General features: G+C 50.9%; 1 protein-coding gene across 1 annotated transcript in view; it reads left to right on the plus strand.

Moving 5' to 3' along the window:
• Positions 1–2049: 2049 nt before the first annotated feature.
• Positions 2050–27118, plus strand: part of SMAD6 (SMAD family member 6) — a 63389-nt gene continuing 38320 nt past the window's right edge. Inside the window, exons 1-3 of the mRNA XM_048482084.1 lie at positions 2050–2740; positions 14402–14458; positions 22274–22351. Of these exons, the coding sequence (XP_048338041.1) occupies positions 2059–2740; positions 14402–14458; positions 22274–22351 (817 nt within the window). The 5' untranslated portion in view covers positions 2050–2058. The remainder of the gene's footprint in view (positions 2741–14401; positions 14459–22273; positions 22352–27118) is intronic.

Raw genomic sequence — 27118 nt, forward strand, 5'->3', positions numbered from 1 at the left:
AATCTCCTTGCCCTTCCCCCCTCACAACAAACACCCTGTGAGGTAGGTGGGGCTGAGAGAGCTCCGAGAAGCTGTGACTAGCCCAAGGTCACCCAGCTGGCGTGTGTGGGAGTGCACAGGCTGATCTGAAATCCCCAGATAAGCCTCCACAGCTCAGGCGGCAGGGCTGGGAATCAAACCCGGTTCCTCCAGATTAGATACATGAGCTCTTAACCCCCTATGCCACTGCTGCTCTCGTATTTATTTATTGTTTATTGTTTATTTATCTATTGTTTAGTTTTATATACCGCCCTATCCCCGAAGGGCTCTGGTGGCCATCCTTCGGCCCCCTTACTTGGGCCCAAAGCTTGGCAGTGGGCTTCACTGGGGCTTACTTCTGAGTAAGTGTGCCCAGGAATGGCCGGAGCCACAACCCAGGTCATGAAGCCGCCAGTAGCCACAAAACCCAAGCCAGTGCTTCTACAGCGAAGCTAAAAAGAACCTTATGGATTTTTGGGTGGCCTTTTTCGAAAAGGGTTTTTTGGGGGGGAAATTGCAAGTAGGTTTCATTCCATTCACTTTGTGCCATTATTATCTTGTTTCTGGAAAGTGTTTTGGCGAGGATTATTTCTCAGTATTGCACAGGATAACGGGCCATTTGTGAAGGTATCCCGAACGACAGCCGGCGAGGATATTGTTCGGTGTTAATTTGCTGTTGCGGCGGGACAACTTCATTTAGGAATCTTTTTGGCCCCTTCCGCACATGCAAAATAATGCGTTTTCAAACCACTTTCACAACTGTTTGCAAGTGAATTTTGCTATTCCGCACAGCTTCAAAGGGCACTGAAAGCAGTTTGAAAGTGCATTATTTTGCATGTGCGGAATGAGCCTTTGTGTAGATTATCACCCAGCAAGAAGCCAGTGCAGGTATTGTTTACATTACACAGCATAAAAGTTTATTTGTAATTGTTGGAGTGTATGTAGATTGAATATTAGAGGCATTGGTACATTATGAGGCAGGGATCTGCAACCTGTGGCTCTGCAGATGTTCATGGACTACAATTTCCACCAGCCCCTGCTGGTGTGGCCAATTGGCAGGGGCTGATGGGGTTTGTAGTCCATGAACATCTGGAGAGCCACAGGTTGCAGACCCCTGATATGGGGTCTGCAACCTGTGGCTCTGCAGATGTTCATGGACTACAATTCCCATCAGCCCCTGCCAGCATGGGCAATTGGCCATGCTGGCAGGGGCTGATGGGAATTGAAGTCCATGAACATCTGCAGAGCCGCAGGTTGCAGACCTCTATTGGTCTCAGGACTGCTTAAAGTGGTGTCTCTGGGCAGTGCCCCTACCACTGCCAAACCGCCCATGGACAGTGGGGTACCAACTTCCCGCCCGGGCCTGGAGACCTCCGGAATCACCCCTGGCCTCCACGGATCAGCTCTCCAGCAGACCCCTGGCCGCCGCCCCCACCCTCCCCAGTCTACTGGGTCCTCCCGCCCGGGAGTTGGCCAGCCCGGCCGGGCGCCTTCCCCCGCCGCGGGGCTGCTCCCGGCGGGGCGGGGCGGGGCGGGGCGGGTGGGGAAACTTGAGCCGGCCTTTGCGCAACTCGGGGAGCCGCCGAGCGCCGCCGGAGTGTCTAGACGGGCACATGATGGGCCGGAGCCAATGAGGCGGGCGCGCGCGGCGGGGGCGGCCCAACAAAAAGCAGCCCCGGCCGGGAGGAGGCGGAGCAGCAGCAGCAGGAGGCGGAGGCGGAGGCGGCGGCGCGCCCGCAGCCCAGCGGCACCAGCAGCAGCAGAAGTCCCGCGACGCCCGGCACCGGCCCAAGCGCTCCGGGGACCGCCCGTGCCATTATTGCTGCGCGCCCGGCGCCCCAGCCCGGCCATGCGCCGCCCGCCGCGGAGCCCCGCCAGCCCCTGAGGCGGCCCAGCGGCAGGAGGAGGAGGCGGGCGGAGAAGCCGGAGCGGCGCGCCTGGGAGCCCGAATGAGGCGTCGGCGCGGCGGGGCCCCGGGAGGCCGTCGCTGGGGCTGGGACTGGCCGAGGCGGCGGCGCTGAGCGGACGGAGCCTCCTCGCATGTTCCGGTCCAAACGGGCCGGGCTGGTGCGGCGCCTGTGGAGGAGCCGGCTGCCGGCCGCCCCCGACGACCACGACGGCGACGGCGGGAGCCCCGCGCTGAGCCACCGCCGCGGCGCCCTCCAAGAGCCGCCGGCCGGGCCAGCAGGGCGCATGGCGCGCGGAGGAGCAGGAGGAGGCGGCGAGGGCCAGCAGGGCGACTCGGCGGCGCCGGAGGAGGAGGCGGCGGCGGCGGCGGCGGCCGAGGAGGAGGAGGGCGAGGAAGAGGAGGAGGAGGAGGAGGAGGAGGAGGAGGGCCGGGCGGTGTCCTGCTGCCTCTTCGCCGAGCGGGGCCTCCCCGACGCCTGTGCGGCGCCCCTGGACGGCCGCGGCGGGCCGGCGCTGCTGGAGCTGGAGGCCGGCGCCTACGCGCTGCTCAAGCGCCTCAAGGAGCGCTCGCTGGCCAGCCTGCTGGAGGCCGTCGAGTCCCGCGGGGGGCTGCCCGGCGGCTGCGTCCTGGTCCCCCGCGCGGGCACGACTACCCCGCCGCCGCCCCTCCTGCTGGGCCGGCTCTTCCGCTGGCCCGACCTGCGCCACCCCGGCGAGCTGAAGCCCCTCTGCGAGTGCCGCGCCTCCCTCGGCCGGCCCGACGCGCCCACCGTGTGCTGCAACCCCTACCACTTCAGCCGCCTCTGCGGGCCAGGTAAGCGGCTCGGGGGGGCGCAGGGGATCCGCGCTTCCGCCGGGTCAGCTTAGTGGAGCCTCCATGTGCCAGCGCAGTAGACCTCGCTCCTCAGCCCTTCCCTCCCCCTTGCTTCCGGGCTGCCGCTGCTGGGAACAGAGTCTGCAATTATGGGGAACCCTGAATCTGGGGGGTGGGGGGCGATGAGGGGAGTTGCTTGACCAGTGGGGACAGAGCCCTAAAGAGCCTTGCGGGGCAGGCCGGCGGTCAAGGCTTGCAAACGCCTGTCGTGGTTGATTTCAGAGGGGAAGATTTTTTTGCAGCAGGAACCAGAGTTGGGAAAGGGACTTTGGCCCCTTCCGCACATGCAAAATAATGCGCTTTCAAACCGCTTTCACAACTGTTTGCAAGTGGATTTTGCCATTCCGCACAGCTTCAAAGAGCACTGAAAGAGGAAGAAGAGTTTGGATTTATATCCCCCCTTTCTCTCCTGCAAGGAGACTCAAAGGGGCTGACAATCTCCTGGCCCTTCCCCCCTCACAACAAGCCCCCTGTGAGGTCGGTGGGGCTGAGAGAGCGCCGAAGAACTGTGACTAGCCCAAGGTCACCCAGCTGGCGTGTGTGGGAGTGCCCAGGCTAATCTGAATTCCCCAGAGAAGCCTCCACAGCTCAGGCGGCAGAGCAGGGAATCAAACCCGGTTCCTCCAGATTAGATACACAAGCTCTTAACCTCCTACGCCAGTTTGAAAGTGCATTATTCTGCGTGTGCGGAAGGAGCCTTCGGCTCTGGAAAACCCACCACAACTCTCAGTCTTCTGTTGAGAATAAGCGATGGATCCAGGGCTCTGATCCGTGTGGAAAGGCACACGTCTCCCTTCTTTGTAGCATGAGCTCTGGGGTATCTTTCTGTCCCTTGGTTTGAACTGGAGGTGGAGGGGCGGGTGGTTAGTCCCAAACTTGGCTTTGGATACTGCATCCTAGATTTAGGCCTTGTGACGACAAGGTAAACTGGTTGGGGCAGGGATGTTAATTCCTTTGTGAGAAATGTTGGGTATAAGTGAATTGGGATGTGTCTGGCTGAGCCTCTAGGCGGGGAGCACTCTGGGCGTGGCCTGCATGCCTTTGGTTGTAGTTTCCGGGGTAGCTTGGACCCTGATCTCCCCTTCCACCAGTAGACCATGTCTGCCTTGCCTTGCGTCTTGATACCAGGAAGGCTACAGGGGTCAGTGCTATCAGTCACAGACCAGGAAAGGGATTTGGGCGTCTTAGTTGATAGTTCCATGGGAATGTCAACTCAATGTATGGCAGCTGTGAAAAAGGCAAACTCTATGCTGGGGATAATTAGGAAAGGAATTGAGAATAAAACTGCAAAGATTGTCATGCCCTTATATAAAGCTGTGGTGCGAACACCCTTTAGGTACTGTGTTACAATTCACAGTCGCTTACATCTCAAATATTGAAAGAGATAAGAAAAAGAGGTCTACCTTGAAGAAATGGGCGACGAGGATGATTGAGGGACTGGAGCACCTTCCTTATGAGGAGAGGCTGCAGCGTTTGGGACTCTTTAGTTTGGAGGGGAGACGTCTGAGGGGGGATATGAGTGAGGTGTATAAAATTGTGCGTGGGGTAGAAAATGTTGGCAGAGAGAAATTTTTCTCTCTTTCTCTACTGGCTACCATTGAAAATGCTGGAAGGTAGAACTAATGAAACACTTCTTCAGTGTGATTGGTGTTTTGGAATATGCTACCACAGGAGGTGGTGACACTAACCTGGATGCAGCTTTTAAAAGGGGCTTGGACAGATTTATGGAGGAGAAGTCGATTTATGGCTATTGATCCTCTTTGATCCTGAGATTGCAAATGCCTTAACCAGTCGGGTGCTCGGGAGCAACAGCCACAGAAGGCCATTGCTTTCACATCCTACATGTGAACTCCCAAGAGCACCCTGGTGGAGCCTACGAGTAGCAGAGAGGCTTTGGGCACTAGATGTGGACTCTCAAGCTGGCTTGTTCTTATGTTCTGCTTATGTTTCATTAGGGCCGAGGCTAACTTGTTTTGACTGGCACATGTAGGGATCAGAGGCAGTTTTTTAGACTACAACGGGGGTTGTTTTGGGATGAAGGTAACTAGTTTGGCCAAATACTCTCGAGGTGTGTGTGTGGGGGGACTCCTTACCCCCTCTTGCAACCCCTTTGAACTGTGTGGAGTGAGCCGTGAGGAGGGAGCAAGGTTGGCGCACTCGCACAAACAGGTGCTGTTCGGAGCTGTCCTGCAAGCGAGAGTCAAGGTTTGGTCGCGGGACTTGACTGGGTAACGCAAACATGGTGGACAGAACTCGGCCCTCCCTCCGGTGGGGCCACGCTTCATGCTGAGCCATCATTACACGTTCAGCTGCCAGAGGGACAGTGGACTTGCAGAGGGACAGCGGACGTGTGAGAGTGGGGCCTTGACAGGCCGAAGGCACCAGCAAGGACCTCCTTTGTAGCCGGGCCCAGTTCTTAAGAAGAAGAAGAAGAAGAGTTTGGATTTATATCCCCCCTTTCTCTCCTGCAGGAGACTCAAAGGGGCTGACAATCTCCTTGCCCTTCCCCCCTCACAACAAACACCCTGTGATGTAGGCGGGGCTGAGAGAGCTTCGAGAAGCTGTGACTAGCCCAAGGTCACCCAGCTGGCGTGTGTGGGAGTGTACAGGCTAAACTGAATTCCCCAGATAAGCCTCCACAGCTCAGGTGGCAGAGCTGGGAATCAAACCCGGTTCCTCCAGATTAGATACACGAGCTCTTAACCTCCTACACCACTGCTGCCCATCGGGGTCTTGTTATTGAAGCGTAGAGAAGTCCCGTGGATGTGCAAACTGACATTTTGCAGCAAGTGAGGGATTTTGACAGCCAGGGCTGGAACCGCAGGTGTCAAACTCGTGGCCCTCCAGATGTTATGGACTACAGTTCCCATAATCCCCTGCCAGCAGGATGGCTCATCTCTGGGGCCTGCATCATGGCATTCGTGGCGGCATTTCTTGGCCCTTTACAAAACTCTGGCCTAAAACTGTAGGAATCTCATACATATTTCCTAGCTTTGACACCTGGCGTGCCGGGTTTTGTACTCGCCGTGTCACCAGATAGCGTTGAAACATGTGCACCTGAGACAGAATTGGACCATCACTCAGCCCTCCAAAGTCTGTATTGACCTTCTCTGACTTGCTTTCACATCACCTACTGCCTGAGCCTTACGGAAGATGTCTGGGATTGAACCTTGGGTTTTCCGTATGCCAGGCGGATGCTCTACAGCTGAGCCAAAGCCGCCCGAATATTTCCCAATGTTTTGCTTGGATGCACAGTGCCAGCTTGAGCAGAATTATGTGCCCTTCTGAACTCAAAGGTGTGATCCTCCTTGGGATCTATGATATTATACCAGTAGTCGGCAACCTGCGGCTCTCCAGATGTTCATGGACTACAATTCCCGTCAGCCCCTACCAGCATGGCCAATTGGCCATGCTGGCAGGAAGAGCTGATAATTATGTAGCTCCATGAACATCTGGAAAACCGCAAATAACTATGATATCTGGTCTACCGTGAGGGATGTACGACACTTCTTCACACAACGTGTGATTGGTGTTTGGAATATGCTGCCGCAGGAGGTGGTGATGGCCACTAACCTGGATAGCTTTCAAAGGGGCTTGGACAGATTTATGGAGGAGAAGTCGATTTATGGCTACCAATCTTGATCCTCTTTGATCTGAGGTTGCAAATGCCTTAACAGTCCAGGTGCTCAGGAGCAACAGCCACAGAAGGCCATTGCTTTCACATCCTGCCTGTGAGCTCCCAATGGCACCTAGTGGGCCATTGCGAGTAGCAGAGTGCTGGACTAGATGGACTCTGGTCTGATCCAGCTGGCTTGTTCTTATGTTCTTATGATTTGTGGTGGGAGCAAAAACCCGAGTCCCTCAATCACGCAGGTGCACCCCTCCTCACAACATGTCACTTGGCGTAGAAGTTCCATAAAAGTTGGTGTGGCATAAAATCAAACAGGTAACCTAGATAACCAATTCCAGAGTGTTTAGGATCAGGCTGTTCTTTGCCTTTTCTCTAGGACCCTGGTCAGCAACTAGGTGGGCCCTTTTGAGAAACGGGGTCAGAAACAGAAGGGCAAGATCTCTCCTCTGTTCTTCTGTCTCTTGGACTGGTCTCAGAGAGGGGAGAAGCTCGATCCTCCGCTGCAGTCACTACTAATTTCATTCCCCATTTTTGCCTCTAGGTTGGTCCCTGGGCTTCCCATGGCGGCTGGGCAGATTTTGCTGAGTGTCGTCTAGCTGCCAATCCACTCCATAGTCTAGAACCCGTGTCAGCCTCCGAGCAGTACCCTAAAGCTCCAAAGCCGAGTGGAAGGCTCAGAGATTGCGTAAGATCTGCCAGCCTAAAAACCCGGGAGCAGAACAAAATTGGCAGTGGAACACCTTTGCTCATATTTCAGTTCCTCCTTTTTTTGGAATAGATCGCGGCTTAAATTAGGGAAAGCCGTTGGGGTCTATTTATATGCGCAGGGTTCTCTTGTGCAGCGCTAGATTCACGTGTCCATAAGAGACCGTTGTGATTTTTTTTTTAATTAAAAAAGAGCAAATCCTTTCGTAGCGTGGAAGTAACAAGAGACCGTAGGAAAGTCCTAAAGCAGTTTATTTCTACAGCGCGTAGAGCAGGGGTCTTCAAACTATGGCCCTCCAGATGTTCATAGACTACAATTCCCATCAACCCCTGCCAGCATGGCCAAGTGGCAGGGCTGATGGGAATTGTAGTCCATGAACATCTGGAGGGCCGTAGTTTGAAGACCCCTGGCGTAGAGTAACAGAGAAAGCTGAATCTAAGCTCTATTAAATTTAATTAATAATAATAATAATAATAATAATAATAATAATAATAATAATAATAATATCTAATATTCGAGGTCCTTGGGAAGGACTCGATATTCAGAGATGAATTCCAGACACTTGTGCTGTGTTGTTATGTGTATAATAATAATAATAATAATAATAATAATAATAATAATAATAATAATAATAATTAATAAACAGCAGTTGGGTGGGTTTAACACAATGATATCATCATGTCCAGGACTGTGCTTGGGCAGCGTGTCCTGGTCTAGCTGAAATTCGTCCGAAGACTGTTTTGAAGCTATTGCTGGTTCATACAGTGAAATGCATCCTTGATTCTGTGCATGGACTCTACTGGGGGGTGGGGTGGGGGACGCACACAGCACATTTGAGTTCTTTCCTTGGTATTGTTTTGGGGCCTCCTTCGTGCCTGCGCATCAGCCTTGTGATAACCGTGCCCGGGTGAACTGAGCTGGGCTCCGGTCCATTCATGTTTCCAGGGCTACCAGGAACCCCCGGGCGTTAGGCCCTGTTTCTTATTATTTGTCAGTGATTATATTTGTATTAAGGGAAAGCTGTTGGCACAGTTGAGGGAGCTGAAAACCATGACCCTGTGTTCTCCGGTTACAGTTGAGTACTTTTTCAGGTTGGGTGGACTCCAAACAGGGTAGGTGGGTTGCAAGATGGAATGTTCCTCTATAGCACAGGTGTCAAACTCGTGGCCCTCCAGATGTTATGGACTACAGTTCCCATCACCCCCTGCCAGCATCATGCTGGCAGGGGATGGTAACTACGGATCCATAACATCCTGGAAAGGACATCTGTCCGATCTCACCTAACAGTGATAGTAAACCTTTTTTTTGAGACCGAGTGCCCCAAATTGCAACCCAAAACCCGGATTTTATGCATAGAAGTGCCAACCACGGCAGAATTTTAACGGTGGCTGAATACTGAAGAATTTTAGTTTAGAAAAAAAAAGTTGGCTCCAGTGCGTTGCAGGGAGTGCCAAGCTTGGTGGTGAAATCGGTGGCTTTGCTTTGGAAGCAACCGTGCAACTCTTCCAGCGGGTGAACCCACAACGACCTAGGAGGAGTTTACACTCAGAAGCAAGCCCATTATATGCCAGCAACCAAGCTTACCTCCCCAGAGTAAAGATGGGGCTTTAGTTCTTTGCAAGAGAAAAAAAAAATCAGTGGGGTTTAACAGCGCTTAACAGGGTTACCTACACTGCTTCCCCAAAACTAGGTCTTAGGTTTAGTGCTAATAATTGAGCCCAGCAGCCCAGGCCAGCCTAGATGTGTAGGGGGGGAGGCGACTCTGTTTGTGCATGCCCACAGAGAGGGCTCTGAGTGCCACCTCTGGCACCCGTGCCATAGGTTCGCCACCACTGCGCTATAGCCATGGTGGCGAACCTATGGCATTCCAGATGTTCATAGACTACAATTCCCATCAGCCCCTGCCAGCATGTCCAATTGGCAAATAGGTTCACCACCACTGCTCTATAGGATAAAATTCTTTTCATGGAGGAATCTGGTGTTTGTGTATGAGGGGAAGGGAGAGGCAAGTTTTTTCTTTCTACATTTCCTAGCTTTCCCTGTTTGTCCAAACCTCCTCGGCAGAGCCTGGGGCTCTTCACTGTGCTTGTTTTGTGCCACGCCTGGCACACACAGTGCCACAGAAGGTATTAATAGAGGCAGAAATCCAGTGGAGTCCTGTTTTGGCTTCCGAGGTCGCCACACGTGACTTGAAAACTTACAGTCTTATTTCCAGGACCATCTGGGTGTGTGTGTTGAAAGAAAGAAAGAAAGAAAGAAAGAAAGAAAGAAAGAAAGAAAGAAAGAAAGAAAGAAAGAAAGAAAGAAAGAAAGAAAGAGTTGTGAGTTTGGGGTGCAGTGACTCAACCCCGTGCTGCATGCATTTGGGGTGGGCATAAATGCAAATTGTGAATGCGGAGTCCCAGGGGTGTTGGTGAACAGGTTACAGGCAGAAGCTGGCCTGGTCGGTAAGTCTTCCTTGGAAGGTAGGGCAAGGTGAAACTTTCTTCTGACTTTATGGCAGTGGTGGCAAACCTATGGCACGGGTGCCAGAGGTGGCACTCAGGAAAACCCTTTCCTGTGAGCACCGCATAACCAAGAGTCGTCCCCGCCCCCACACACACACATCTAGGGCTGGCCCTGCGGGACTGCTTCTGGGTTCAATTATTAGCATCAAACCTAAGACCTAGTTTTGGGGAAGCAGTATAGGTAACCCTGTTAAGCGCTGTTAAACCCCACTGATTTTCATGCAAAGAACTAAAGCGTGATCCTTTGCTGGCAATGGGGCTTGCTTCTGAGTAAACCCTCCTAGGGTCGTGATTTACCTGTTGGAAGGAGTTTTGCACAGTTGCTTCAAAAGCAAAGCCACCGACTACCGCCAAAGCTTACTCCCGGAAGTAGCACTTGCCTACCGAGCCAATAGTTTTTCCTAAACTAAAACCTCAGTATTCAGGTTAAATTGCCGTGTTGGCACTTTGTGATAAACAAGTGGGTTTTGGCTTGCAATTTGGGCACTTGGTCTCGAAAAGGTTTGCCATCACTGCTTTCGGGGCTCCGTGTGGGGTGAACTCTTTTGTAGGAGTGTTAAAGTCCAGATAGGAAATGTTGGAGAATAAGGGTTATTTTTATATGACTGTGCAGAGAAACCTGTCATTTTTTCCCAGTGCTTTGGCTTGCAGTTGTTGTGTTGACGGGTGAAGGAATGGCTGTTTTTCGCCAGCGTAGTTTTAAAGTCTTGCTTGTGAGCCGCCTGGAGCGAATATCTGGAGAAAGAACCAGGCCTGGTTTAAGTCCATAAATGATCGGGGAAGATGGTTGGTTGGAGGTTGAGAATGTGGGCTCCGGTTTTGACTCGGCCTCGAGCCATAGATAGTTTTTCCATATCCTCAAGTTCTGCTTGAATTTGACTGCAGTAAACCTGATTCCCCCCCCTTGCCCCCCACCCCCACACACAGATTCTCCCCTCTTGAATTTCCTGCAACCATTGCCCAGAGCCCTCCAGGGATTGGGCAGTATATCAAATCAAATAAATAATAATAAAAATAATAATAACAGAGAAAACATGGAAGAGGCAGGCTGAGAAACGTAGAAATCCAGCAAGCTCCAGTCACCCACAGGTTAACTTTTTTGCTTTGGTGATGGGAGTAGGGGGAAAAGAAAAGTCAAGTCAGCATTCCATTGGCGGGGGCCCCTTTGGGAACCCCTTGGATATGCTGGCAGCCCCCTATGGTAATGGGATCTATAGGGCGCCGGGAAATGTGGATAAGGTTACACCCCGATTCCCAACTGGCTGTGTGCGAGTTAATCCAAAACCGAGCTCTGCTTCTCTTTGCGTCCTTTTCCCAGCCGTCAACTCTGCTGAGATTCCCTGCCCGACCCCTCAACTCGCATGGAAAGAGGGCCTCTTTTCGCTGCCCCTCCTCTCGCGTGGGTCAGAGAGAAGCCCCGGAGAGAAGTTTTGTTGGGCACTTTTGGAAGGAGGTCAGGAAACTGTTGGGCCGCAGCCCAGAAGCAAGGGACGGTGAAGGGTGTGGGTCTGGGGGGTGGGGGTGGGGGCTTCCCCTTGGACTGACCCACCCTCAGGAGGCCAGACTCGCCCCCATTTCTGCCTGCATTTTGGGAATACCTGGCGCTCGCTGGAGCATGCTGTGCGAATCCTCCCTCGCCTGCAGAGAAAGGGACCAGAGGCGCCTGGGAGGCTTTTCTCTGCTCTCACAACCAACACTTTGCTTTTTTTTGCTGTTTGTTAAGTGAGCTCTTGGAAAAAAGAAATGTGACTCTCTCTCTCTCTCTCTCTCCCCCCCCCCCCCAATTTTATCCACTTGGAGTTTAGGAGCACCACATCCCAAGGGTTCCAAAGATCTGTCGTTTGTGGTGGGTGGTGAACTGGGCAAAGGGCCCCGATCCTTGGGAAAAGGCTTGGAGGCGCAGCCCCGATCCACCCCTGAGCACGTTTCCTCGTGCACGTGTTTTTCGGAGGGGGGGGGGATCGCTCCCAGGGAAAAGTACCAGAGGCCGGAGGAGTCTCGAATGGCATGTGGGTCTTTCAAGCCACACTTGCGTTGCTGTAACCAAAGCCACGGAATCGCTATGGTTTCAGTTTGTGCCGGAGGAGACACAACTTGTTGAGAAAGGGGTGGGCAGAGGGGGCCAAGAGAGGTCTGTGTGAACCACTGGTTCCTTGCAGCGGAAGGATCTGGGAAGGAGAGAAAGCAACACACAACAGGCGTGCACAAACACACAAATCCCTATTCTTGTGCCCCTTTCAGCTGAGATCACTTTCGAGTTGCGCTTAAAAGCCCTCTCCCCCCCCCCCTCTTTTTCCTTTTTCCTTAGGAGGTTCCCCCTCTTGCTATTTAGGTGAAGAAATGGTGATAATATGCAGTTTGCATTTTGCTGGCGCCGGGCTGACTAGCAGGGAAGCCGGCGGACGGCCTCCCTTAAAGCCGCAGCGCCTCTTTTTCTAACTCCTGTCCTCTTGCGAGTGGGATTTCTTCCTGACTTCTTGTTGTTGTTGTTGTTTTTAAAGTTAAAAGTAGCCAAACCAGTTCCTCTCCAAACCAGCCACCATATCTGACTTTAGAGGAGTCGTTTTTCCCCCTCCCTGAATACTGAAATTCAGGGGAAGGTGGAAAAATGAAAAGTCCAAAGTTTTCTTGGACGCAGAATCTCCTGGATCTCAGCAAAAGTTTGGCATGGGAAGCGAGAGCAGCTTTTTTGTGTGTGTAATTACAAGGGACAAATCCTTAAGGATACAGAAAGGCTTGCTAAAGAAACACCCCCCCCCCCTTTTTTATTTTTGGCAAGAGATCTTTCTTTAATACTTTCTTATTTTGCAATCGCCGTTCCTCCTGATACATTTCGAATTCATTTGCTTGGTATCTTTCCTATAGGGATTGAGTGAATCTCCCCCCAATATTATTGGAACACCAAGTACTGTGTTCTTGTAACAAATGCGCACAAGCTTGGGTGGAATTGACATAGCAGCAGCCACCTCAAAGGGGGTCGAGCTTTCCAAAATCATGACAGCGCTATTGGGGAATGCTCCCACTGCAGGACGAAACTGGGTTTGCGCTACAGACATAAGGCTGTTGGACTGTCTCGGCTCTCCAGGGAGGTCTGGAATTCATAGTTCTTCAGAACTGACGAAAGCTCTTGGAACGGAGAAATGCTCCTCTGCCATGAGAACTACAATTCCCAAGTTTCCTTGGGGCTGGCAGGATGGAGGGCTAAATGGCTGGAACGTTTTTTTGTTTGGAGGGTTGAAGACCTCCTCTCCCATTTCCTTTCTGGAGGTCATATTTTGTTGCGTGGATAATGAGGAAACTCTCAAGTTAGCCTTCCTTGGACCTGCATGGAGGAGAAGTCGATTTATGGCTACCAATCTTGATCCTCTTTGATCTGAGCTTGCAAATGCCTTAACAGTCCAGGTGCTTGGGAACAACAGCCACAGAAGGCCCTTGCTTTCACCTCCTGCATGTGAGCTCCCAAAGGCACCTGGTGGGCCACTGCGAGTAGCAGAGAGCTGGACTAGATGGTCTCTGGTCTGATCCAGCTGGCTGGTTCTTATGTTCTTATGCTAGTATCTTTGCAGCAGTGGCGTAGGAGGTTAAGAGCTCATGTATCTAATCTGGAGGAACCGGGTTTGATTCCCAGCTCTGCCGCCTGAGCTGTGGAGTCTTATCTGGGGAATTCAGATTAGCCTGTACACTCCCACACACGCCAGCTGGGTGACCTTGGGCTAGTCACAGCTTCTCGGAGCTCTCTCAGCCCCACCGACCTCACAGGGTGTTTGTTGTGAGGGGGGAAGAGCAAGGAGATTGTCAGCCCCTTTGAGTCTCCTGCAGGAGAGAAAGGGGGGATATAAATCCAAATTCTTCTTCTTCTTCTTCTTCTTCTTCTTCTTCTTCTTCGCTGATGATTCAGCTCTGGACCGTGAGGATCAGTGGAACTTGGTAGTGGAAAGTCGCAACTGACCTGTGCTGACCCAGGGGTCTGCAACCTGCGGCTCTCCAGATGTTCATGGACTACAATTCCCATCAGCCCCTGCCACCATGGCCATGTAGTCCACGAACATCTGGAGAGCCGCAGGTTGCAGATCCCTGCCGTAGGGTTTTCAAGGAAAGAAACAAACAGAAGTGGTTTGCCACTGCTTGGCTCTGCATCAGAGGCATAGCTGCAGTGGGGACGTCTGGGGCGGCTCGCCCCGGGTGCTGCCATTGTAGTCATGTAGGGGCGTGTCGGGAGCGTGGCATTTTGGGGGCAGGGAGTCTCTTCATTACTGCTCTGCATAGCAACCTTGGGCTTCCTTGGTGGTCTCCCATCCATGTACCAACCAGGGCTTATCCTGCTTAACTTCTGATATCTGATGAGATTTGGCAAGTCTGGGCTGTCCAGGTCAGAATGAAACTTACTTCCTAGTAAACATGTTTAGGTTGTCTTTTTAGCTGCGCCACCCACGACTCTGGCACTAAGGTCCAAGTGCCGTCTTATTGGTTGACCTGAATGATTTTGGGAACCACGCAGGGCTTTCTGTTGCCTGGTTTCCGCTCAGTAAAGAATCTTGTTCTTGGGAAATAATGGGTGAGGAAGTGGAGGCCCGTCTAAAATTTCATGGAACTTCTGGGCCTCGCTCCTCAGTTCTTGATTTTCTTGGGGTAACGACATCAGTGAAGTTCCACCTGATTTCAGCCCAGCTTTTGCGTCCTTAGTGTAAGAGCATATTTTTTCTTTGTTTGCTGTGCAAACCGTTCCACGGTGTTAACGTGAGTTCTTCTTTTTTCAGAATCTCCACCCCCTCCTTATTCTCGGCTATCTCCGAACGACGAACAAAAGCCGTTGGGTAAGTATCTCCTCCGTGTTGTCTTTCTCTGCGGTGGGCCGGACCACAGCTTGTGTGCGCATGGTTTGTTTGCACGTGAAATGTTCAGAACTGGAAAGATGTATTGCGGCCGGTCCTGGAATGTGGTTTGCTCGGCTTGGAAGGGGAAATTATGGTGTTCAGACATACCTACATTACAGTGACACAGAACGCCGGTGGCAAAAGCCGCTACTTGCTAGATCATGCGCTAGAAGTGCGAAAATCAATGCTTCCTGCCCCTTTCATTAAAATAGAGCTTGTTTCCAACTGGGAGTGAGAATCAACAATGGCACGTGGACCACGGCTCCACAATTCTTGGTGGTAGGGAATTCCCGAAGCTTCTTTATGCTATGAATCAGACCCTTGGTCCATCAAAGTTAGTATTGGGGTCTGCAACCTGCGGCTCTCCAGATGTTCATGGACTACAATTCCCATCAGCCCCAATTGACCATGGTGGCAGGGGCTGATGGGAATTGTTGTCCATGAACATGAGGGCCGTAGGTTGCAGACCCCTCAGACTGGCAACTCTGAGGTGCAGGTTTTTTGTATAATTTTCTACTGACTTTTTTCGTTGGAGGTACTGAGAATTGAAACCGGCACCTTCCGCGGGCCACGCAGATCCTTTATGAGTGAGCTACAGCTGATGTGTTGACAGGCTGTTGCCATTCTGACATCCTCCCTCAGTAGCTGATGCAAAATAAAAGGGAATAACATTGGTGTTTGTTTTCAAGTCTGGATCAGTAGATGCACCTCCCACAATGTGGGTTTTATTCAGTGTCATCTTAAGGAGAACCGGGCTCTTCCAAGGCCGTTGAGTTCAGGGGATGGAGCCCTGTTTGGGATTTTACTGCTTTTTAAAAATATCTAATCTGGTTCCTTTGCTTAAATTGAGGGCCAAGCTTTCTTGCCTATGGTCTTGTTGATATCGTGGACACCCCTGACTTCTGTGACCGGAAATTCAGGAAATAAGCATGAGCATTTTATTGTCATTGTGCACGCACAACGAAATTTACAGCAGCATTCCTCGATGCACACAATTTCAGACTCATACCCCATCCTCACTTTCCCCTTCCTCCACCCATCCCTACACAGCCCCAAACACGTCAACACGAAGCTGCGGAGTTCAGCATAGCCACAGCTCTAGAGTAGAAGCTGTCTCTAAGCCTCTTTGTCCTAGTTTTGATAGACCTGTATCGTCCGCCGGATGGTAACAGTTCAAAAAGAGAGTGTGCTGGATGAGACGGGTCTCTCAGAATATTTTGGGCTTTTTTTAGGCTTCAGGAATTATAGAGTTCTTCCAAGGAGGGGAGAGGGCAGCCGATAATCCCCTGTGCAGTTGTGATCGCCCTTTGGAGCGCCTTCCTATCTGCCACTGTGCAACTGGAGAACCATACACAGATGCAGTAGGTTAAGACACTCTCTATAGAATGGAGAAAATGGTATAGAATCATAGAGTTGTAAGGGGCCATACAGGCCCCTCCACCTTGTCCGACCCCCTGCCCAATGCAGGATCAGCCTAGAGCGCCCCTGACGAGTGTTTGTCCAACCGCAGCTTAAAGACTCACATCCTGCATGTGAGCTCCCAAAGACACCTGGTGGGCCACTGCGAGTAGCAGAGAGCTGGACTAGATGGACTCTGGTCTGATCCAGCTGGCTTGTTCTTATGTTCTTAAGACTGCCAGTGTGGGGGAGTCCAGCACCTTCTGAAGCAGCTGATTCTACTGTTGAATTACTCTTACTGTAAAAGATTTTTTTCCTGCTATTCAGCCTGAATCCATCTTCCCATAATTGAAACCCATTATTGTGAGTCCTGACCTTTGCAGCCAACAGGAGCCACTCCTACCTGTGATGTCTATTTTAAAAGTACCTTTGCCAGACCAAGATGGCCACTCCGCCCAAAAGCACTATATTGCAAGGTGCTTTCAGTGGCGTTTCTCCTCACCCTCCCCTCCTTCAAAGACTTCTGTTTTTATATATATATATATATATATTTAAATCAAAGGAAGTGTGGTGGTCAAAGAGACTGGGCATAAAAACCGTGACCTACTTAAAAACTGGCAGAACGCAAGAGCAAGTTGCCATCCAAAGTATATATTGTTGCTGAGGAATTTAAACATCGGTTGGGTGGGTGTGACCCTTGACTTGTGGTCAGGAGGGTGGGAATCCTGGGCACACTTGCTAGATCAGAGCTCTGAACTGTGGGTTTTGGGCCTGCTTGTTCCCAGGAGTAAAGGGTGAGGCGCGTCAGATGAAAAGAGTGTAGCTTGTCGGGGTCTGCAACCTGCGGCTCTCCAGATGTTCATGGACTACATTTCCCATCAGCCCCTGCCAGCATGGCCAATTGGTCCACGAACATCTGGAGAGCCGCAGGTTGCAGACCCTGACAGAAAAGGAAAACGCTCTCTGGTCATTCTTGAAGTCAGGGCACCCGGATTCCGTGAGCTGGGTGCTGAAAGCATTCCTGTGGTACGGAATTGAAAGGGGAGCAGTCAGTCAGTTTTATTACGGCCAGCAAAAAAGAGTAGAGAAGAACAAGAAAAAGGAAGAACAATAAACAAAAGAAAAATCGAATTTGTACAGGAATCCATGATATAAGTCTATACACAAAAAATATCATCAGCTTGTAGCATTATTACGGTCACCTTCATGTGGTCTGGCTCTTGGTCCTAACATGATTCTTCGCTTATGATGTGCCAGCATACAAAATTTAGCTACCTGCTGAGATATAAAAGAAACTCCGTCTTCCAGTAAAATTCTCACAAGAACTGAATCGGAATTAACTCTAGTTAAATTTCTGTACTGAATAAACAATGGATGAATTAAAGCCTCCCTTTCCCCTTTATGGAGTTCACAATGCAATAGAACATGCAATACAGAGTCCACTTCCCCTGAGTTACAAACACATAATCTCCTGTGTCGTGGGATTTTTTGAAATCTGCCCATTAGATTGGCTGATGGAAAAGCATCAAAACGGGCCCTGGAAAAGGCCCAGCGGCATTTCGTAGGGGAGCCATTTCAATAGCTTCTTCCCAAATAAAGTAGACTCTTGGGTTGATGAAATCCAAGTTTACTGATAGAGAAATTGTGATGGGTCTCATAATTGGCTATTGCTGGAACTGGTATGCAATAAGCATAGCAATGGGTATATACCTGGGTGAGTTCCCCCCACCCACCTCCCAAAAGCAAAACAGCTTCCTGCCACATCATTCACGATTCTGTGGAAGGCAGGGCTTGAATGTTTCAGTCAGAAGTCATTTCAAGAAGTAAATAATACTGGCTATTGTGGGTTTTCTGAGCAAGTTCAGACCGCCCCAGATGGTGCTTTAGAAGAAGACAGAAGAAGTAGAGTTGGCTTTTATACCTCTCTTTTCTCTACCTTAAGGATTCTCACAGCGGTTTGCTATCTCAATCCCTCCCTCTCCCCACAACAGGCACCTTGTGAGGCAGGTAGGGCTGAGAGAGTTCAGAGAGAACTGTGACTAGAGCCCAAGGAGCAGCAGTGGTGTAGGAGGTTAAGAGCTCGTGTATCTAATCTGGAGGAACCGGGTTTGATTCCCAGCTCTGCCGCCTGAGCTGTGGAGGCTTATCTGGGGAATTCAGATTAGCCTGTACACTCCCACACACGCCAGCCGGGTGACCTTGGGCTAGTCACAGCTTCTCGGAGCTCTCTCAGCCCCACCTACCTCACAAAGTGTTTGTTGTGAGGGGGGAGGGGCAAGGAGATTGTCAGCCCCTTTGAGTCTCCTGCAGGAGAGAAAGGGGGGATATAAATCCAAACTCTTCTTCTCTTCTTCTTCTTCTTCTCTTCTTTAGAAGGAGACAGAAGTAGTGTTTGCTTTTATACCTCTCTTTTCTCTACCTTAAGGAGTCTCACAGCGGCTTGCTATCTCAATCCCTCCCTCTCCCCACAACAGGCACCTTGTGAGGCAGGTAGGGCTGAGAGAGTTCAGAGAGAACTGTGACTAGAGCCCAAGGTCGCCCGGCAGAATTGATGTGGAGGAGAGGGAAATCGAACCCAGTCCTCCAGATTAGAGTCTATACCTCTTAACCACTACACCACACTGGCTTGCCAGAATCGGCTTCATTCAAGTCCAGCGACATTGTAAAGATCAACAAGATTTTTTTTGGGGGGGGGGGGGCCTATGCATGAAGAGCTTTGGCTCTCAAAAGCTTCTATCCCAAAAATCTTGAACTTGAATCTCACTGTTCCATGGCAGGCCAACATGGCTGCCGTGAGTCTGCATTAGAAGAAGAAGAAGAAGAGTTTGGATTTATATCCCCCCTTTCTCTCCTGCAGGAGACTCAAAGGGGCTTACAATCTCCTTGCCCCTCCCCCCTCACAACAAACACCCTGTGAGGTAGGTGGGGCTGAGAGAGCTCCGAGAAGCTGTGACTAGCCCAAGGTCACCCAGCTGGCGTGTGTGGGAGTGCACAGGCTAATCTGAATTCCCCAGATAAGCCTCCACAGCTCAGGCGGCAGAGCTGGGAATCAAACCCAATTCCTCCAGATTAGATACATGAGCTCTTAACCTCCTACGCCACTACCTGCTTGTCCAGTTCCTTCTTTGCATATTCCGGACAGAGAATTGAATAGAATTTTGCATTTTTGGGGGTTGGAGTAATTGCCAAGTAGGCAACCCGCAAGACACACAGAGTCAATCTTGGAGCAAATGTTTGGAGCGCAGTTTTAATTAGAGGGGCCTCCTTGCCCGGTTTTTGTGCGTGAGCAGGGGAGAGACCAACAAAGGACTTTTAACTTGTTAAAACAAAGTTTCCTTGGTTTCAGCAGGGGGAGGAAGGAAGGAAGGAAACAAGAATAAACAGCTTCAAGAATTTTAATAGTGATAATTAAGTACAGTAACGACGAATTGTTTGGAGGCTTAATGTAACCTTATCCCCTGAGCACCAAGTTCCTACATGTTTCGTTCCTTCAGCCTTGGTTATTTTCGAGGCACTGTAATCTGCTGGATTTGGTGCATCGGGAAAGCGAAGGGGAGCGTTGACTCGGGGGCTGGCGTTCAAAGGAAGAAACTAAAACAGAGTTAGTTAACTCCTGTCCAGGTTGGTCGAGTGGACGTGTCTCTTGCCAGAGAGGTGTACTTTCCCCGCTCCTTCGTTTCAAGGAGGGCAGCGCCCACTGGAACGACGAGAGCATCTCTCGACAGTGTTTTCTGCTCTTCTTAAGGTAGAACTTCCATAAGGACAAGTTTTGAGGAAGGTCTTCCATAAGGTGGGCATCTCCTGCCTTCTGTTCTCTGAGGGTCATCTTGCATTGCCTTAGGGAACTCCTGAAAGAGATTTCAGCCGAAGGAGTCATGGTGGGAGCTCTGGTGGAAGAAGACCAGCAGGGAACTAACCAAACGCTTTGGAATTTGTCGTAGAGCGGGACCTGCAGCTGGAGGGAAGGATTGGGTCCGTGCCATAGGAGTGGGCACCAAGACCCATAGCAGTGGGTGCCTTGCCCCAGATGAAGCTGGTTCATCTTTTCATAGACTGCCTAGTTCAGTGGTGGCGAACCTTTGGCACTCCAGATGTTATGGACTACAATTCCCATCAGCCCCTGCCAGCATGGCCAATTGGCCATGCTGGCAGGGGCTGATGGGAATTGTAGTCCATAACATCTGGAGTGCCAAAGGTTTGCCACCACGGGCCTAGTTGTAGCTGGGACTGGGAATGACGGCACCCAAGAACTCAAGAGCTGCACCATTGCACCATGGGATTCCACTTGGTGTGTGGTTTGATTCAAAGTGGTGTGTTGGACCTTTAAATGCACTGGGTTCGGAGTACGTTACAGAACTCCTTCCATAGAAATCTGCTGAAGCTGTGGGACGCCCTCCCCAAGGAAACGCACTCTGGCACGTTGCTGTTGGCATTCAGGAAGAAGAAGAAGTAGTTTGGATTTATATCCCCCCTTTCTCTCCTGCAGGAGACTCAAAGGGGCTTACAATCTCCTTGCCCTTCCCCCCTCACAACAAACACCCTGTGAGGTGGGTGGGGCTGAGAGAGCTCTGAAAAGCTGTGACTAGCCCAAGGTCACCCAGCTGGCGTGTGTGGGAGTGTACAGGCTAATCTGGATTCCCCAGATCAGCCTCCACAGCTCAGGCGGCAGAGCTGGGAATCAAACCCGGTTCCTCCAGATTAGATACATGAGCTCTTAACCTCCTACGCCACTGCTGCTCCTGCTAGAGTCCAGCAAAGACAGTTTTATTCCAGAGAGTGGTATTTCGTACATGACTGTTGGATGCTGATAATAACGGGCTGCCGAGGGTCTGCAACCTGAGGCTCTCCAGTTGTTCATGGACTACAATTCCCATCAGCCCCTGCCAGCATGGCCAATTGGCTGGTGGGATTTGTAGTCCATGAACATCTGGAGAGCCGCAGGTTGCAGACCCCCGAGCCTCTGCTATTTAATTCCCCGTGCTCATAGTTTTTAACTATTTTGATTATTTCCGACTTGTATTATTTGTATCCGACTGAGAAAGGATTGGGTTTTTTTTAATGTTTGTAAGCTGCCCTCAAGATTCTATGGAAGGCAGGCCATACGTGTTTCTATAATCAGTAATTTCAAGAAGCAAATATCCAGCTGGCAGTTGTGGGTTTTCCGGGCTGTATGGCCATGGGTTTTAGCTTGCGGGCAAAACGTTAGGAGCTGAAACCCACGGCCGCATAGCCCGGAAAACCCACAACCGCCACTTTATTCCAGCCATGGAAGCCTTTGACAGCACATTCGGACAGTACCTTCTTAATGAGAGAGGTTTAATTAAGCCCCTTCCATCTATATTAAATTGAAAGAAGTGAGCGGGCTTCTTTTCTCGGCATGCATCTTGAGTGGCTTTGGCCAAAAATGCTCCCAGCCATGCTGTCCTCGTTCCACATCATGTTCTCCGGGCACAGAAATCTTTCTGTCAGTGGCTACCGTTCCTCAAGGGTTTCCTGCTCCTTCGTATGCGTGAGCTCTCCTCCTTCGTTGTCTTTGCACTGAAATTATGGGATGCATTGAGGGTCGTTGCTTGTCTTCCATAGAGGGTAGCAAATAAGGTAAAGTTTCCCCTTCAGTCGTGTCCATCCCTGGGGTACCACTGCGAGCAGTGATTTCATAGGCAAGCCGTTTTTGTGGGGTCGTTTGCCATTGCTTTCCCCGGCTATTCTTTACCCCCTAGCTATGAGCTAGGTACTCATTTACCGACCAAGGAATGGATGGCTGGCTGAGTTGACCATGAGCCAGCTGCCAGGATATCTGACCCACAGGGGGCTCGAACTCCTGACCGTGTGAGTGGCAGTGCAAGCACTTAAGGAGCAGCAGTGGCATAGTGGTTAAGAGCAGGTGCACTCTAATCTGGAGGAACCGGGTTTGATTCCCAGCTCTGCCGCTTGAGCTGTGGAGGCTTATCTGGGGAATCCAGATTAGCCTGTGCACTCCCATACACGCCAGCTGGATGACCTTGGGCTAGTCACAGCTCTACGGAGCTCTCTGAGCCCCACCCACCTCACAGGGTGTTTGTTGTGAGGGGGGAAGGGCAAGGAGATTGTAAACCCCTTTGAGTCTCCTGCAGGAGAAAAAGGGGGGATATAAATCCAAACTCTTCTTCTTCTTAACCACTACACCACGCGGCTCCTAGCAAATAAATTAGCCCAAATAAGAATAAAGAAGGAGTTTAAAAGTGGTATACCGATTTGCTTGAGCATGTCCTGTTTGTGTGAACATGTCTTTGTTCTCTGGATGGGCGGCAACTTGTTGTGAGCCCTTCGCTCCTCATCTTGCGGAATAACTGTTAATCTTTCTCCTCTCGTTCCCAGATCTTTCCGATTCCACATTGTCCTACACTGAAACAGAGGCCACGAACTTCCCCCGTGTCACGCCCAGAGACTTCTCAGGTTGGCAGACTTTTTTTATTTCTCGATTCCAAGCGGCTATTTGGATGACAGTTTTAGCAAGACAAGTTTTGAGAAATAAACTTCTGAACAATTGAAATTAAAAAACGGAAACCAAGAGGCGACCGACTTCCCAGCAATGGGTTTGCAGCCTCAAAATTAAGTTTGGTGACGGCCTTGCATGTTGAGCATCTATTGAAAACGCCTCTTGCGCCAGCACACCAAGTGACGCAACCGCCCCTGTTGGTTCTGCTCTGTGCCCTTTGCGAGAGTCTCGCTTGTTTCGCAGGAGTGGAGTTTGCCTGAGGCAACTCCTGACGATCGAGATCTCACGCTCCTCTTGCGGTTTGTTGTGGAACTGAGCATCTGGAAAGACGCGGCTCGTTTTAATCCGTCATGGCTGCTTGTGTGTGTGTGTGTGTGTGTGTGTGCGCGCATGTCATCTCATGCCCAATGCTAACATTCAGACTCCCATCCTCCCTTGCACTAAGGCCCGAGTTAGTCCGGCAGCGTTGCAGTTGTTTTCAAAATAGTCTGATTGAAATGTGTTGCTGTTGGCAGAGCAGAGGAAGAATTGGTAAGCAAGAGAGCCTCGATGGATGTTTTTTTGCGTTGCTGAAATAGTTTTGCGGATGAGAGTTGGTAGCTGGGGCCCGCCTTCTCCATGCACTGCTTTTGAAAGCTGTCGTTGGTGCTGTCTAATGCCCTGATGAGGTGGAAGAGTTAACTTTGCTTTTCTGACGTCACTCTGATCAAAGTGGTCGAGTCTGCAGATCAAGTGTATAATGGGTAGCAGACATTATAAAGCAGTGATGGCGAACCTATGGCACGGGTGCCAGAGGTGGCACTCGGAGCCCTCTCTGTGGGCACGCACACACAGAGTTCGTCATGTGGGGGGCAGAAAATCACACACACACCCCACACAAACACACATCTAGGCCGGCTCTGGGCTACTGAGCACAACATGCGCACACTGTGGTGAGGGGGGTTGCAGAGGAGGCAGAGATGCTAGAGAGGCGCAGAGCGGTGCGCACGGGACTTGCTGGTGGCTAGAGCAGGCTGGCCCCTGTTCGAGCAGGTGGAGCGGAGGAAGAGGGAGCCAACCGTTTTTTTCTAAACTAAAACCTCAGCATTCAGGTTAAATTGCCGGGTTGGCACGTTGCAATAAATAAGTGGGATTTAGGTTGCAATTTGGGCACTCGGTCTCGAAAAGGTTCGCCGTCACTGTTATAAAGGAACCCGTTTTCCTTTTTAAGAACATAAGAACATAAGAACAAGCCAGCTGGATCAGACCAGAGTCCATCTAGTCCAGCATTCTGCTTCTCGTAGTGGCCCACCAGGTGCCTTTGGGAGCTCACCTGCAGGATGTGAAAGCAATGGCCTTCTGAGGCTGTTGCTCCCGAGCACCTGGTCTGCTAAGGCATTTGCAATCTGAGATCAAGGAGGATCCAGATTGGTAGCCATTTTCTTGTTCACACGCATGCCGTGCAGGCAGTGATTGGAGCCCACGGAAACAATCCAAGTTGCTTTTGCGCCTTCGCACAGAGACACTTCTCTTTTTTAAAAAAAATCCTGCACCACCTGCGTAGTTGCGTGCGCATACAGAAAAGAACCCCGCAGTCTTGCTGATTGTCCCGCAATACGCTCAGCTGCGCCTGCATAGCTGTGCATGTACAGCACGCGAAATGAAAAGGGACTTCCCTGCAACGGCAGGCAGATTTTTCCCTGACTCTGGACGGTGCTGTGGAAGGGAGGGAAATAATGCACCTCCCGCGTGGCTGTTTGCGCAGGAGCGTCCCCAACCCGGGATTTTGCCAAAGGGTTTCTGGTTTAGCGGTTTTCAAAAATCCTGGGTGGAGGAAAATAAGACGGGGCAGGCTCGTTTCAGGGGCAGAAGCTGTGCAAAGTTGTCACCCCCCCCCCCAAACTGTTTGTATACATCAGTGATGGTGAACCTTTTCGAGACTGAGTGCCCAAATTGCAACCCCAAACCCACTTATTTCTCGCAAAGTGCCAATGCGGCAATTTGACCTGAATACTGAGGTTTTAGTTTAGAAAAAACTGTTGGCTCTGAGGCATGCTGTTGGCTCTGAGGCATGCGTTACTCAGGAGTAAGCTTGGTGGTAGTCGGTGGCTTTGCTTTGGAGCAACCGTGCAACTCTTCCAATGGGTGAATCGCGACCCTAGGAGGGTTGACAGACGCAAGTCCCACTGCTGGCAACTGAGCTTACTCCCAAGTAAAAGATCACGCTTCAGTTCTTCGCATGAAAATCAGTGGGGTTTAGCAGCGCTTAACAGGGTTACCTACACTGCTTCCCCAAAACTAGGTCTTAGGTTTAATGCTAATAATCGAGCCCAGCGGCCCAGGCCAGCCTAGATGGGGGGGCACTCTGTTTGCACGTGCCCACAGAGAGGGCTCTGAGTGCCACCTCTGGCACCCGTGCCAGAGGTTCGCCACCACTGGTATACATCCTGCACCCGAGATATTTGCCCTATGCGGAATCCACCTATGAGAGAGCAGTTCTTATTAGGTGCTGTACATTATTGTGGACGTGGGGGGAGAGGTTAAGTGATTTTCATTTTATGCTGTTGGGCCAAATCTGGGCATTCTGGATCCTGCTGCCACCCGTGCCTGTTCAGGTAGAACAGCCGTTCTCAACCTGGAGGTCGCGACCTCTTGGGGGGTCGGCTAAGACTCTCTGCATCAGTGTTCTCCATTTGTAAAATGGATAAATTTTAGGGTTGGGGGTCACCACAACATGAGGAACTGTATTAAGGGGTCGCGGCATTAGGAAGATTGAGAACCACTGAGGTAGAAGATAAGAGTTTGGATTTATATCCCCCCTTTCTCTCCTGCAGGAGACTCAAAGGGGCTGACAATCTCCTTGCCCTTCCCCCCTCACAACAAACACCCTGTGAGGTGGGTGGGGCTGAGAGAGCTCCGAGAAGCTGTGACTAGCCCAAGGTCACCCAGCTGGCGTGTGTGGGAGTGCACAGGCTAATCTGAATTCCCCAGAGAAGCCTCCACAGCTCAGGCGGCAGAGCGGGGAATCAAACCCGGTTCCTCCAGATTAGATACACAAGCTCTTAACCTCCTACGTCATTGCTGCTCCTACGCCACTGTATCTTAGGACCGTGAGACACTTTGTAGTTGAATGAAAGAGCTAAAGATGGAACCTGCTAAAGCAAGCTCACTTGGCATCCATGTTACCTAGAAAGAGTACAGAAACCTGAAGCCGTCTTCACGTTCTGCTTTGTCCAGGGTGGACCTCGTGCTAACCCTGAGAATAGGGAGGAAGTTCTAGGGAAGCATCCAGAAATTTGATTCTGGCTCATAAGAATTTGAGATACTTTTCTGCCCCACTTCCTGGGAAGGCGTATGGGTTGTTGGATTGGGGTTTGGCTAGTTTTGGCTTCGTGGAGTTTCAATGAATTTCCTTTCAAAGGCAGGAATATGATTGTTAGCAGAAAAGTATCTGTACTTTCAGTCCTGAAATCACGTCTGGACCGACCTGGTTCTAATTCTCTCTTTCTCTCTTTCTCCTGTAAAGACAAAAATACAATAGCCACGCACTGTCAAAGCGGAGGAAGGTGGATTAGTTTCTTTGGTATCTGGTTTCTTGCCGAGCAGACAGAAGAAAAAAGGGGTTTAAACTATTTTACTCGAACAAAATAACTATCACTTTGTGACCAAGATTGCAGTGTAATTGGATATTCCCATCTCCTACTGTGGAATTTGAAGTGGCGCAACCCCTTCATAAGAGTGTAATGCTGCTTATTTATCTTTCCCCAGTGGCCAAGATTACATATATAGGATAAGTGACTCTCTGTAGTTAACCCACAGTGCTCCAAACTGGAGCAACTTTGGTGGTGTTTTGAGTTCTTTGGATGAGAGATTTCTGGGAAATGTTGCGCCTTGTGAACGATGAGCTGTGAGCTGCAAATAAATCGTGGGGGTCTTACCCTGAGAGAACTTCTGCCGTGGGGGGAAAGCTTTCCTCTGGAGAGTTGTTCTTCACAAACGGTGAATTCTGGAAACTTGACCGGAATGCCTTAGTTGCCAGAGGAGAAAGTCAGTGGTCTTGGTGCTCCTCAACCCCACCGTTGAAATGGTCAGAGAGCAGTATTGCAGTTGTATTGTCGAAGGCTTTCACGGCCGGAATCACTGGGGTGCTGTGTGGTTTCCGGGCTGTATGGCCGTGTTCTAGCAGCATTTTCTCCTGACGTTTCGCCTGCATCTGTGGCTGGCATCTTCAGAGGATCTGTGGCTGGCATCTTCAGAGGATCCTCTGAAGATGCCAGCCACAGATGCAGGCGAAACGTCAGGAGAAAATGCTGCTAGAACACGGCCATACAGCCCGGAAACCACACAGCACCCCAGTATTGCAGTTACCAGCTCAGTAGGGGTCAGGTGATACTAGGAGACAGTAGGGTTTTTCCTGGGCCCGGTTGCCTTTTATCTGTAAAGTGCCGGCACGCACATGGCATGATATATACAGCCCAGTGATGGCGAACGTTTTTGAGACCGAGTGCCCAAATTGCCACCCAAACCCCACTTATTGATCGCAAAGTGCCAACCCGGCCATTTAACCTGAATGTTGAGGTTTTGGTTTAGAAAAAACCGGTTGGCTCCCTCTTCCTGCCCCACCCGCTCGAGCAGGGGCCAGCCTGCTCTAGCCTCCAGCAAGTCCCTTGTGCACCGCTCTGCACCTCTCTAGCATCTCTGCCTCCTCTGCGGCCCCCCCTCGGGCAGCAGCCACCCAGAGCACA

Source organism: Sphaerodactylus townsendi, linkage group LG17 (assembly GCF_021028975.2).
Source record: "Sphaerodactylus townsendi isolate TG3544 linkage group LG17, MPM_Stown_v2.3, whole genome shotgun sequence".
Classification (NCBI taxonomy): Eukaryota; Metazoa; Chordata; class Lepidosauria; order Squamata; family Sphaerodactylidae; genus Sphaerodactylus; species Sphaerodactylus townsendi.